Source organism: Mus caroli, chromosome 11 (genome assembly GCF_900094665.2).
Source record: "Mus caroli chromosome 11, CAROLI_EIJ_v1.1, whole genome shotgun sequence".
Taxonomy (NCBI): Eukaryota; Metazoa; Chordata; class Mammalia; order Rodentia; family Muridae; genus Mus; species Mus caroli.
Window position 1 is genome coordinate 26,026,003 of NC_034580.1, and position 13,694 is coordinate 26,039,696.

The 13,694-nt window shown below is 40.0% G+C and overlaps 1 protein-coding gene across 1 annotated transcript in view; it reads right to left on the bottom strand.

The window, feature by feature from the left end:
* The window catches only part of C11H2orf73 (chromosome 11 C2orf73 homolog), a 39,312-nt gene extending 28,550 nt beyond the window's left edge, over positions 1-10,762 (bottom strand). Inside the window, 1 exon segment of the mRNA XM_021178156.1 lies at positions 10,720-10,762. Within this exon segment, the coding sequence (XP_021033815.1) occupies positions 10,720-10,742 (23 nt within the window). The 5' untranslated portion in view covers positions 10,743-10,762.
* Between the last annotated feature and the right edge of the window lie 2,932 nt (positions 10,763-13,694).

Sequence of the window (13,694 nt, forward strand, 5' to 3'; positions counted from 1 at the left end):
AAAGAAAGAAAGAAAGAAAGAAAGAAAGGAAGAAGGAAAAAATTAGAGAGAGCATACACTAGCAGCCTGACAGCACACCTTGAAGCTCTTGAAAAAAAAGGAGGCAAAATCACCCAAGAGGAGTATACAGCAGGAAATAATCAAACCTAGTGCTGATATCAACCAAGTGGAAACAAAAAGAACTATTCAAAGAATCAACCAATCAAGGAGCTGGTTCTTTGAGAAAATCAACAAGATAGATAAACCTTTAGGCAGGCTAATTAGAGGGCACAGGGAAAGGATCCTAATTAACAAAATTAGAAATGAAAAGGGAGACATAAAAACAGAACTTGAGGAAATCCAAAACATCATTAGATCTTACTACAAAAGGCTATATTCAACAAAACTGGAAAACCTGGATGATATGAACAACTTCCTAGACAGATACCAGGTACCAAAGTTAAATCAGGATCAGATTAATGAAATAAACAGTCCCATTTCTCCTAAAGAAATAGAAGCAGTCATCAATAGTCTCCCAACCAAAAGAAGCCCAGGATCAGATGGGTTTAGTGCAGAGTTATATCAGACCTTCAGAGAACACCTAATTCCAACTCTCCTAAAAGTATTCTACAAAATAGAAACAAAAGGTACTCTGCCCAATTTATTTTTATGAAGCCACAATTACTTTGATACCTAAACCACACAAAGATCCAACAAAGAAAGAGAACGTCAGAACAATTTCCCTTATGAATATCGATGCAAAAATACTCAATAAAGTTCTCACAAACCAAAACCAAGAGCACATCAAAAGATCATCCATAATGACCAAGGAGACTTCATCCCAGGGATGCAGGGATGATTCAACATACGGAAATCCATCAACGTAATCCACTATATAAACAAACTGAAAGACACATGATCATCATGTTAGATACTGAGAAAGCATTTGACAAAATCCAACACCCCTTCATGATAAAAGTCTTGGAAACATAAGGAATTCAAGGCCCATACCTAAACATAATAAAAGCAATCTACAGCAAACCAGTAGCCAACATCAAACTAAATGGAGAGAAATTCGAAGCAATCCCACTAAAATCAGGGACTAGACAAGACTGTCCACTTTCTCTCTACCTACTCAATATAGTACTTGAAGTACCAGGCAGAGCAATTCGACAACAAAAGGAGATCAAGGGGATACAAATTGGAAAGCAAGAAGTCAAAATATCACTATTTGCAGATGATATGATAGTATATATAAGTGACCCTAAGAATTCCACCAGAGAACTCCTAAACCTGATAAACACCTTCAGTGAAGTAGCTGGTATAAAATTAAGTCAAACAAATCTGTGACCTTTTTCTACACAAAGGATAAACATGATGATAAAGAAATTAGGGAAACAACACCCTTCACGATAGTCACAAACAATATAAAATACCTTGGTGTGTGACTCTAAGGAAATGAAATATCCGTATGACAAGAACTTCAAGTCTCTGAAGAAAGAAATAGAAGAAGATCTCAGAAGATGGAAAGATCTCCCATGCTCATGAATTGACAGGATTAATATAGTCAAAACGTCTATCCTGCAGAAAGCAATCTTCAGATTTAATGCAATCCCCATCAAAATTCCAACTCAATTCTTCACTGAGTTAGAAAGGGCAATTTGCAAATTCATCTGGAATAACAAAAAACCTAGAATAGCAAAAACTATCCTCAACAATAAAAGAACCTCTGGTGGAATCACCATGCCTGACCTCAAGCTGCACTACAGAGCAATTGTGATAAAAACTGCATGGTACTGGTACAGGGACAGACAGGTAGATCAATGGAATAGAATTGAAGAACCAGAAATGAACCCACACATCTATGGTCACTTGATCTTTGACAAAGTCCCTAAAACCATCCAGTGGAAAAAAGACAGCATTTTCAACAAATGGTGCTGGCACAACTGGCAGTTATGATGTAGAGGAATATTAATTGATCCATTCTTATCTCCTTGTACAAAGTTCAAGTCTAAGTGGATCAAAAAACTCCACATAAAACCAGAAACACTGAAACTTATAGAGGAGAAAGTGAGGAAAAGCCTTGAAAATATGGGCAGAGGGGAAAAATTCCTAAACCAAACAGCAATGGCTTGTACTGTAAGGTCAAGAGTCAACAAATGGGACCTCATATAATCCCAAAGCTTCTGTAAGGCAAAAGAAATTGTCAATAAGACAAAAAGGCCACCAACAGTTTGGGAAGGGATATTTACCAATCCTAAATCTGATATGCGACTATTATCCAATATATACAAAGAGCTCAAGAAGCTGAACTCCAGAAATTCAAGTAACCCCATTAAAAATGGGGTACAGAGCTAAACAAAGAATTCTCAACTGAGGAAAACCGGAGGGCTGAGAATCACTTGAAAGAATGTTCAACATCCTTAATCATCAGGTAAATGCATTTCAAAACAACTCTGAGATTCCACCTCACACCAGTCAGAATGGCTAGGATCAAAAATTCAGGTGACAGCAGATGTGGAGAAAGGGGAACACTTCTCCATTGTTGGTGGGATTGCAAGCTTGTATAACCACTCTGGAAATTAGTTTGGAGGTTGCTCAGAAAATTGGACATAGTACTACTGGAAGGTCCAGCAATACCTCCCCCGGGCCTATACCCAGAAAATGTTCCAACTGGTAATAATAACACATGCTCCAGTATGTTCATAGCAGCCTTATTTATAATAGCCAAATGCTGGAAAGAACCCAGATGTCTGTCAACAGATAAATGGATACAGAAAGTGTGGTACATTTACACAATGGAATACTACTCAGATATTAAAAACAATGAATTTATGAAATTCTTGGTCAAATGGATGTATCTGGGAGATATCATCCTGAGTGAGGTAACCCAATAACAAAAGAAGTCATTTGATATGCACTCACTGATAAGTGGATATTAGCCCAGAAACCTAGAATACCCAAGATACAATTTACAAAACACAAGAAAATCAAGAAGGAAGACCAACGCATGAATACTTCAGTCCTCTCTAGAATAGGGAACAAAATCACCATGGAAGGAGTTACAGAGACAAAGTTTGGAGTTAAGACGAAAGGATGGACCATCCGGAGAGTGCCTCACCCAGGGATCCATCCCATAATCAGCCACCAAATGCAGATACTATTGCATATGCCAGCAATATTATGCTGAAAAGATCCTGATATAGCTGTCTCTCGTGAGGCTATGCCAGTGCCTGGCAAATACAGAAGTGGATGCTCACAGTCATCTATAGGATCGAACATAGGGCTCCTAATGCAGGAGCTAGAGAAAGCACTCAAGGAGCTGAAGGGGTCTGCAACCCTATAGGTGGAACAACAATATGAACTAACCAGTACTCCCAGAGCTCGTGTCTCTAGTTGCATATGTATCAGAAGATGACCTAGTCGGCCATCACTGGAAGAGAGGCCCCTTGGTTTTGCAAACTTTATATGCCCCAGTACAGGGGAATGCCAGGGCCAAGAATTGGGAATGGGTGCATTGGGGAGCATGGCAGGGAGAGGGTATAGGGGACTTTTGGGATAGCATTTGAAATGTAAACGAAGAAAATATCTAATAAAAATTTTTAAAAAGTTTCAAGTACAAAAGAAATACACAATTATCTCATTGGATTCAGAAATGGCCTTTGACAAAATTCAAAATTCATTCATGACAAAACTTTTGGAGACTCTAGGATAAATGGACCTATCTCAACATATTAAAGGTAATCTATAACAAGCCTTCCCAATATCAAGAACACAAGGATGACTACTTTCTCTATCACTATTGAATATAAGGCTTGACATCTAAGCTACAGCAATAATACAAGTGAAAAGATGATATGAAAGAAAGTCAGTGTTTTCTTACTTGCATATATGATTCTATATATGAAAGATTCTAAAGACTCCACCAGAAAACTTCTAAAACTGATGAACACATTTTTAATTAACACACAAAAAATCAGAACACATACCAAAAAGGAAATCAGGGAAGCAATCACATTTCATCAACTATGTGTCTGTGTATGTGTGTGTCTGTGTGTGTGTGTAGAATAATATATATGAATAAATTTAACTAAGGAAGTGAAAGACTGAAAATACAAGAAGATGGACATATCTGCCATGACTGGAGATTGGCATAACTAATATTTTGAAAAAGGCCACCTTAGCAAAAACAATTTACAGATTAAATGTAATCTCCTTCATAATTCCAACCCAATTCTTTTAAAAAAATTGAAAAAGAATCTTAAAGTTTACATAAACACACACACACACACACACCAGAAAAGTTAAAAGAATTCTGAACAATAAAAAAATGACTGGAGGAATTAGCACCCCTAATTTTAAACTATAGTCAAAGCTATATTAATAAAAACAGTATAGCACTACTATAAAAACAAACATAATCGATGGAATAGAATTGAGGAACACAATATAAGTCCACACACCTATAGGCATGTGACATGTAGCTGATAAAGATTTTTTTTCTCCATTCTGTAAGCTGCCTCTTAGCACCATCAGAAACAAACAAAACAAAACAAAACAAAACAAAACAAAACAAAACACAAACCTGTGCTGAGCCAGACATTGGTGCCTGAGTCTGATAGAAGAAAAATCGAGTACTAGGTTTGAACTTAGTGGCACTGGAAAGGACTTTCTGAACAGGGCTGAGATAGCACAGGCACTAAAATCAGCAATTGATAAATAGAACATGAACACCATTAATTATTGATGAGGCAGCTTACAGAATGGGGAAAAAATCTTTACCAGCTACACATATGACAGAGGATTTTTATCTAGAACATACAAAGAACTAAAAGCTAAATATAAGGAAAATAAACAATCCAATTAAACAATAGAACATGGGATTTAATAGTTCTCAAAAGATGAAACACAAGTGACTGAGAAACATTGCAAAAAATAGTCCAACATCCTTAGAGATTTAAAAGTACATTGCGATACTCTCTCAACACAGTCATAATGGCTAATGTCAAAGAGCAAAGGGCAGAAGAACTGTTTATAAATGTTGAGACAAGAGGACAATGAACTGCCAGTGCGAGTGGGAAATGGCAATGCCATTATGGAAACCACTGTAGAGTTTTCTCAAAAAGTGAGAAATCCACCTACCACACAACTCAGTTCTAGCACTCTTGAGCATTTCTCATACAAAGTACCCTGTATCTTACCACTGCATCACCTGCTAATCCATAGTCAATGCTGTTCTATTCATAATAGCTTAGATTCTAGAAGGTTGCCTTTTAGAAAAGTCATATGAACACATATTAGTTTGCTTTTCTATTGCTGCAATAAGAAATTCTGACTAAAACTAGCCTGGGGAGGAAAATGTTTATTTCAGCTTACACATCACAGTTCATCACTAAGGGAAGGCAGAAACCTGGTGGTAGGAACTGTGAAGGAATGCTGCTTATACTACATGGTCAGATCTGTCACAGCAATACCCTATCATTTCTGGTACAGATTTGTCTTCATTAGGGTTTCTATTGCTTTGAACTAACACCATGACCAAAAGGCAAGTTGGAGAGGAAATGAATATGGCTTACACTTCCAGATCATAGTCCATCACTGGAGGAACTCAAATAGGGCTGGACCTGTACGCGGGAGCTGATGCAGAGGCCATGGAGCAGTGCTGTTTATTGGCTTGTTTCACATGGCTTGCTCAGACTGCTTTCTAATAGAACCTAGGACCACCAGTCCAGAGATGGTATTGCCAGCAATAGGCTGTACCCTTCCCCATTGATGACTGAGAAAATACTCTATAGCTGGAACTCATGGAGACATTTCCTCAACTGAGGCTCCTTCCTCTCTGATGACACTATCTTGTGTCAAGTTGACACACAAAACCAGCCAGTACAGGGAGTGAAGACTCTGGGACTTTTAACATTATTTATGTTTTTAATGTGAGATCTTTGGGATGTATAAGAAAATGTCTGTGTGTCAAATAGACTAGGGGTCAGTTGTACTAGACACTCCTTTTCTTGCTCAGTTTGATTTCTTATACAACCCAGGAACAACTGCCCAAAAATGGTATCACCCACAGTGAACTGAAAGAAAATGCTCCTACATAAAGAAAATGCTTAATGAACATCCCTACACGCCAGTTGATGGAAGCAACTCCTCAATTAAGGTACCCTCTTCATACATGAATCTATTTGAAACAAGTTGGCAAAACTAACCAGCACACTACCATTGTGGAAGCATCCAAAAATATATGCATATACAAATCTAGTAAAAGTTTAAATGAATTTGCCTGATAATGGTAGAGAAATACACAAACTAGACACAGGCTACCAAAGAAAATTTCAGCACCAATAATGAATTATCTTTAAAACATTTTTTTCTTTGTGGCCAGTGGGATTTCATAGACCTTCAAGCATCATGGGTTATTGTTTTTACTTGGTTACCTCCTAGATCTTGATGGCAAGACCCTATTGCTCAAGACATCACATACTTGAGTCATAAAACATAAAGCAATTAAGCTCATATTGACTTGGAAGCTTTGTCCATGGACTAGCTAGCTTTTATAGTGCTGAAAATTGCCATATACGATACTAGAGGAGAACAGTAATCATGAGTATTATTCATTGCAATTTCTTTTTTTGTTGGTTTTTTTTGTTTGTTTGTTTGTTTGTTTTGTTTTGTTTTCAAGACAGGGTTTCTCTGTATAGCCCTGGCTGTCCTGGAACTCACTTTGTAGACCAGGCTGGCCTTGAACTCAGAAATCTGCCTGCCTCTGCCTCCCAAGTGCTGGGATTAAAGGCATGTGCCACCATTGCCCGGCCTCATTGCAAATTCTTTGAGTTAACATAATGGCTGTCTTGTTAAGTTATACACATGGGTTCAGGGGTATATATGTTACAAGAGGGTGTTAGTTTAAATGTGAGTGGCTTCAATAGTGAATTCAAAACTCATATGTTTGAATACTTTTTCTACAGTTGTTTGGCGTTGTTTGGAAAGGATTAAAAGGTGTGGTCTTATTGAAGAACAGGTGTTACTTGGGTCAGACTTTGGGGTTTCAAAAGACTTGTTCCATTCCCACTGTGCTATTGTTCTGCCTCCTACTTGTGGGTCAAGCTATGAATTCTCAGCTGTTTCTGCTACTATGCCTTTACTCTGCCATCAGTGACTAACCATCTGAAACTCTAATCCTAACTAAATGCTTTGTTGTCTAAGTTCATTTTTGTGTTCTGTCACAGCAATAGAAAGATGACTAATATAAGGAGCTTACTGACTACTTTCTAATTAGATTTAATCCTCACTCCATGAATTGGAAGCCATACCTGGCACCATTAATGGGGCTAAGAACATGTAACCAGATACGTTAGAGGCTCTGGAGAACCTATTATTTTGCTAAGTGGGCATAATATTAAAATGATTCCTAATGATTAATTGCTATACCTATAGATCTTTGCATCTCTCATAAGAGAACTACCTCTTGCAATACCAGGCAGTTAACAGAGACCCACAATTGGCCTATGTGCTGTGAATCAGAGACGTCAAAATAATCAGTTCTAAGTGGGACATCTGTACTGAAGTTTCAGAGATTTGAAAGTTATCAACAACAAGAAGTGTTAGGTGACTACAAGGAAAGAATGTTTCTTGGACACACCTGGAGAACTACACATATGAACTCACAGTGATTCTGACAGCATGCACAAGACCTGTGCAAACTCAACCAGACAAATCCCAGCATGGAAGGGGCTAAATGGGCACAAAGTCCCACCCCTACCCAAGGAGCTATTGGTAAACGAGAGTTGCTAGGCTCAAAAAGTCGGGTTTTGTTTTTGTTTGTTTGTTTTGTTTTGTTTTGTTTTGTTTTGTTTTGTTTTAATGGTGTGACCCTGGTAGGATGACCATGCTCCAGGGCAGGCCCCACACCCAAGAGTATTTGGGTGACAGTAACTGGACTCAACGGGTTAAAAAAGAGGAGAAAAGGAATCAGTGAGAGCCCATGAAGCTGGGTAGATAGGAAGGAGAGGGTGGATTTGGCAGGAATTAGGGTGGGGGAAAATATGATCTAAATACATTGTATGGTATCTTCAAAAGAATAATAACGTGGTTAAAACAATAACAACAAAGATTCTAGATTTATACTGACAAATGGGTAGTTTTGTTTCGCCTTATCCACAACCCTTAAAATACACCTATTACCTTACTTCAAAATGAATCCAGTCATTTCTGAGTTCGAGGCCAGCCTGGTCTACAAAGTGAGCTCCAGGACAGCCAGAGCTATAAAGAGAAACCCTGTCTCAAAAAACCAAAAACAAAAAACAAAACAAAAAAAAAACCAAAAAACAAACAAACAAACAAAAAACCAAAATGAATCCAGTCTATCATTTCTATTGTAATTTTTCAGTTAACATCTCGGATAGCTTTCCATTACACTTATAGTAAAACCTAGTCTCCTGATTATATTGAGTGTGCACTGAGGCAGCTCATCTCTTCAATCTCATTCAAGCTTCTTCCCTGTTTTCACTTCTTTTCTCCTCAGGCCACCCGCTCATGCTCTTCCTTCTCCAGCACCACTGGTCTTTCCCAGCTCCCTAGCATCACTTGGGTATCAGTTGAAAAATCATTTCCCAGACACTTCCTAGAGTCCCCTCCCCATGATGCTCTAGGCTTGTACATCCTTTTGTGGCTCTAACTATAACTCAAATTGCATGCATCTAGCTCTTTGTCTTTACTAAGCACCAGAAGCACCCTTATGGATCAATATAAGTTCCATGCAGTGGTGACTATTAGTTCATCGATCACTGCGTGCCTGACACCCATGTTCTGTTCAGCTTAGGTAAATGCTTTGTGTTGTACTCTTTATACACTTCAGTGAATGTCCTAGACTTATTTTTCCACTCTGCCTTTGCTTTAGCTGAACACCCTTAACCCTCACTCCATTCCACAGAGAAACATTTTTCAGGTTCTTTGTGATCTTATTGCCTTGATTTGTAACAAAAATTGCTGCTTTGCAAAGGATTTAGAAGAACGGATTACTAGAAAAGTGTAAGCAACTTCTAAGATGTTTCTATTATATTCTCAGATCTGTGTATTTACTTAAAAGCTGTAACTTTCTGGTCTGAACTCCTTGGTCTCGGCTTTCTCCATCTGTTTCTCATGGTTGAACACCAACACATCTCTATCAGATCCTTGAAGGAAAGGACTGTAGATGTTGGTTTACACGTTTATGCATTTACTTGGTCCTGTATTTCAAGGTGTGGATAGCTACAGATAAATAAATGTGAAATGCCTGATTCTGTAGAAACATCTTTGTACAATGAAACACCTTATACAGACAAATCACTAATGTGCCTGAGACCCTAGGTTCTATATCAGCAATGCAAACAGTAGCAACAAAACAGAAAGCAGTCAGGCTTGGCTTGGAACCTCTGCCACTTAATATCTAAGGTTCCATTCCTTGATTTATATGAAAGAACAATAGCTACTGTAATTGATGTGAAAGAAAGAGCACTGCTAATGCATTCAGCGGGTCTCTACATGCCAGGTGCTACATGAGGCTCTGAGGATTCAGCAGGGAAACAGATGAAAACTCCTGTCTTCATGGGGATTACATTCTAGGGAAGGCAGAGAAGAAATGAAATGGGGCATACACACTCTATTAGATGGTGCCACATGATAAGGACAATTTCCAGGGAGGGAGAGGCATGTAGGTATGTGGGAGGAGAGGCTACGTTTGGGGCAGGGTATTGTGAAGGTGGTAATTGAAAAAAGCAAGGGAGGGATGGGTACAAATTAAGGATATTTGAGAAAGGAACATTCCAGCCGAGCCAACTGTAACTGTCAAACTCTTATCAGAAATGTGTCCATCTTTAGACATAAAGCATGGTCTCCAAAATTATCAGTCAACCAAATCTAAAGGTATCAAGTAGTAATCTTTGAGGCTTGTTCTTAGGAACTTGTTTCAACCAGTTCTCTAGCTGGCCTACAGTAAGAGCCACTGTTCTGACAAGAATACCACTTTGGAAGCAGGTGTCCCTGGCACCATGTCACTCCTTGTAGCTGTCCTATCTCCATTCCACAGTTCACCAAAAGTGAACCACCTGGGCCTTATCAAACCACAGATTATCGGGGTCCCAGAGTTTCTGATTCAGTGTTTCATGTGGGGGACATCCTGAGAGTTTTTGTTTTTATGTGTTCTTAAGTGGTGCTGATACATGTCTGGGGGTCACTCTGAGGGTCCCTACAGATGATTGCTTGTGGCTGTATGCAGGTGCCAGGGTGATCTAGAGGGCTGTAGCAGGTGTGGTGCGGCAGGAGGAGCCTTGGCTTTACTGTATGTATCCTGTGGAAAACATATTTTTCCCCCTTTTAAAAAGAGGCCATGTTGAAAAGGCTGCAGAGATTAGGGAAGCAAAGTGATGGCTGTATCCATGAGAAGCTGGTACTTGAGACTGAGTGAGGACAAGAGAGGAAGCAATGAATTCAACACTGGAGCCGACAGGATTTGCTGATGAGTTAAATGTGGGGTATGAAGAGTGATTATTTCACGATGGCTTCAAGAATGCTCAGTAAACGCTGCATTAGGGAAAAAAAAAAAAAAGATACCGTAATCACTCAAACCTTGGAAAGCAGGGGAGGAAACCTATTGGATGTATGTGGCCTGGATCTTACGTGCTGAGCCACGCCCTTAATCTTTTGCAAGAAATAGAAAAGGTTTTCAGAAGGGGAAACAGAAAGCTGAACCCTGGCACTTACTGCTGCTTCTCCTCTCCCTCCATGGCCCCCTCCAGCCTGCCACGTGGCAGCTAGGAGTGTCAAGAGAGAACACTGACCTATTCTTGCTAGAAAGGGGCTCCAGAGCGCTGCCACTGTGACTCCAGTGTTGCTAGGCGACTGAGAGCTCAGGAAGAAAAACACAAGCGGCTGGGGACTGTGCGCAAGCGCAGTAAGGGTGCTCTGTTGGGCTTTCGCAGCTGGGAGTGGCTTGCTTCAATCCGGGAGGGAAAGAGTCCCTTGTTTTTTAACTACAGCCTTAGGTTGGACAGTGAGTTTGAAGTTGTAGATCCCTAAACCTAGTGGGGAGTCAGCCCTGTTGGGTTTGAGGAGTGAGCAAGGAAGGCTTCCAGGTCTCCCCCGCTGCCTGTGGAAACCTGTTTTCCATGAGCACTTCAGAGCTGTGCAAGTCCCGATTCTCGTGGGGAAGCTTGGCTATCACATTTTGACAGAATCTCAAGCTTTAAAATAGAACAAAAGAACGCTGCTCTGCAAATGAGTCTACCTGTAGTTTGTCTGAGCGAGGGTTCAGGAGACTGCAGGTTTAGGCAGACTCCCAGCTTGCATGGCTGCACTTTTCCAAAAGCCCAAGCTCCAGGGAAAAGACCTGGACGATCATCTAGCACCTTGAGCCTGGAAATTTTTACTCCATTTTCCAGTTTCCACTACCAGAGCCAAATGCCCTTGGCACGTGTGATAACTAAACCGTTTTTCTGTATAGGAAAGGAAATGGGATTAGAGATGTTTCTGTTGAACTGAACTCTGCTGTGTATGAGGAATGTGCATAAGCATGGTAAGCCAAAGTCATTTTGTAAATTTATATTCGCGTGGGACAGATGTGGTGTACTGAAGGCTGGCCTTTGTACTCAGGTCCTAAAGTCCTGTTAGGGAGAAGAGATTGTGGATAAATTTGACATCCAGCAACCTACTTACTTGAGTGTGGAATGTATGTGTCTCTGGATAGGGAGTTATGGGTCACCAAATATGAGGGAAATGGCTTGGAGAACCAGAAAGCTAGGAAGGGAGGGGACGGCATGCATGTTTGCTGAGCCAAGCATTCATTGGACCCACTATCCACAGGGAGAAACGTAGTTGAATCCTAACCATCAAACTGAGTATGCACATAGGCCCTGGGAGCAGCTGGTGTTTGCCTTGTGGATTCACCTCTCGCTAGCTTGTACATAAGGGAGACATTTAGTATCTCAGAGCCCAAAGTTCTTCATTCACAAAATCTGAAAACGCCTAGGGAACTGGCTGGTTTTGTGGTTAACTGTACACAAGCTAGAGCCATTAGACAGGAAGGAGCTTCAGTTGACATGCTTCCATGAGATCTAGCTATAAGGCATTTTCTCAGTTAGTGATCAGTGGGGGAGGGAACAGCCCATTATGGGTGGTGCCATTCCTGGGCTGGTGGTCCTGGGTTCTGTAGGAAAGAAGACTAAATAAGCCTTGTGAAACAAGCCAGTAAACAGCACCCTTTATGGCCTCTGCATCAGCTCCTACTTCCAGGTTCCTGCCCTGCTTGAGTTCTTGTCCTGACTTCCTTTGGTGATAAACAGTGATGTGGACGTGTAAACCAAATAAACCCTTTCCCCACCAACTTGCTTTATGGTTATGGTGTATTGTGTGATAAGACCACAACTGAGAGATCCAGAGTTACTGTCAAGTATAGATGGTTTAATAGATACAGTGTTCTAAGAGCAGTGGCTTACTGCTTTATTTTATGACCTTCATGCCACATGCCAATGAAACTTTTCAGTCATAAAGAAGAATGAGGTTGTGGCTGAAGAGATGGCTCAGAGGTTAAGGGCACTGGTTGCTCTTCCAGAAGTCCTAAGTTCAATTCCCAGCAACCACATGGTGGCTCACGACCATCTGTGAAGGGATCTGATGCCCTGTTCTGGTGTGTCTGAGGACAGCTGCAGTGTACTCATATACCTAAAATAAATGAATAATTCTTTTTTAAAAAGTTCTTTTAAAAAATGAATGAGTGAGGTTATGTTGTTTGAAAGAAAAATGGATGCAAGTAAAGAGAATCACTTACTATAAGCTAGTCTCCGATAAAAATTATATATATATACACACACACATCACACACAGATATATATATATATATATATATATATATATATATATATATATATATCAAAAGTAGAATAGTCTAGAGATCAACAGCGTGGGGATGAGGAAAATGGAGGGTGGGGAGGCCCAGGGGAGTATGCTCACTATGCAATATAAACCAGAACAAATTGTGGGTGGGGTGGGTGGGTGGGGTGGGGAGGCCCAGGGGAGTATGCTCACTATGCAATATAGACCAGAACAAATTGTGGGTGGGTAGGTGGGTGAGTGCCATCTTACATTCATGAAGGGACCAGAGAAGCACATCATGTATATTCCTCTCCCATACCCTCCTGCCTTCTTGCCTGGACACAGGGTCTTTCATTGAGTAAGAAGAAACTTACTGATTTGGAGTTGGCTAGCCAGAAGGCTCACAGGATCTGCTAGTCTCCACCTTTCAGTACTAAAGAGGTTAAAGGCATGTATAGTCATGTCTGATTTTTTTATGTGGGGGCTAGCAATTTGAACTCAAATTTCATTTACATAAGAAGCATCCTTGCCCACTGAGGCATCTCCCTCAGGCCCACTGTATGAAAAACAAATAAATACACCATGCCTACCACAAGGTTGTCATAGTCTTGGGTATCTAAACCTTTCAGATAGGAAAACTTTGACTACAAAATAGTATTGTATAATCAATTGACAGTTATGGGTATTGCATTTAGTGTTGATAATAATATAATATTCCAGTTACCCTTGGTGTGTTCTCTATAGGGCATTGCATATTATAGATTTGATAATTACTGACTTTTTATACAGAAAAAGCACTGAGTAGCTGTTACTGGTTTTTCCTTATAATGATTTGGAGAGAAACATCAATCTCGGTTATAAATACAGAA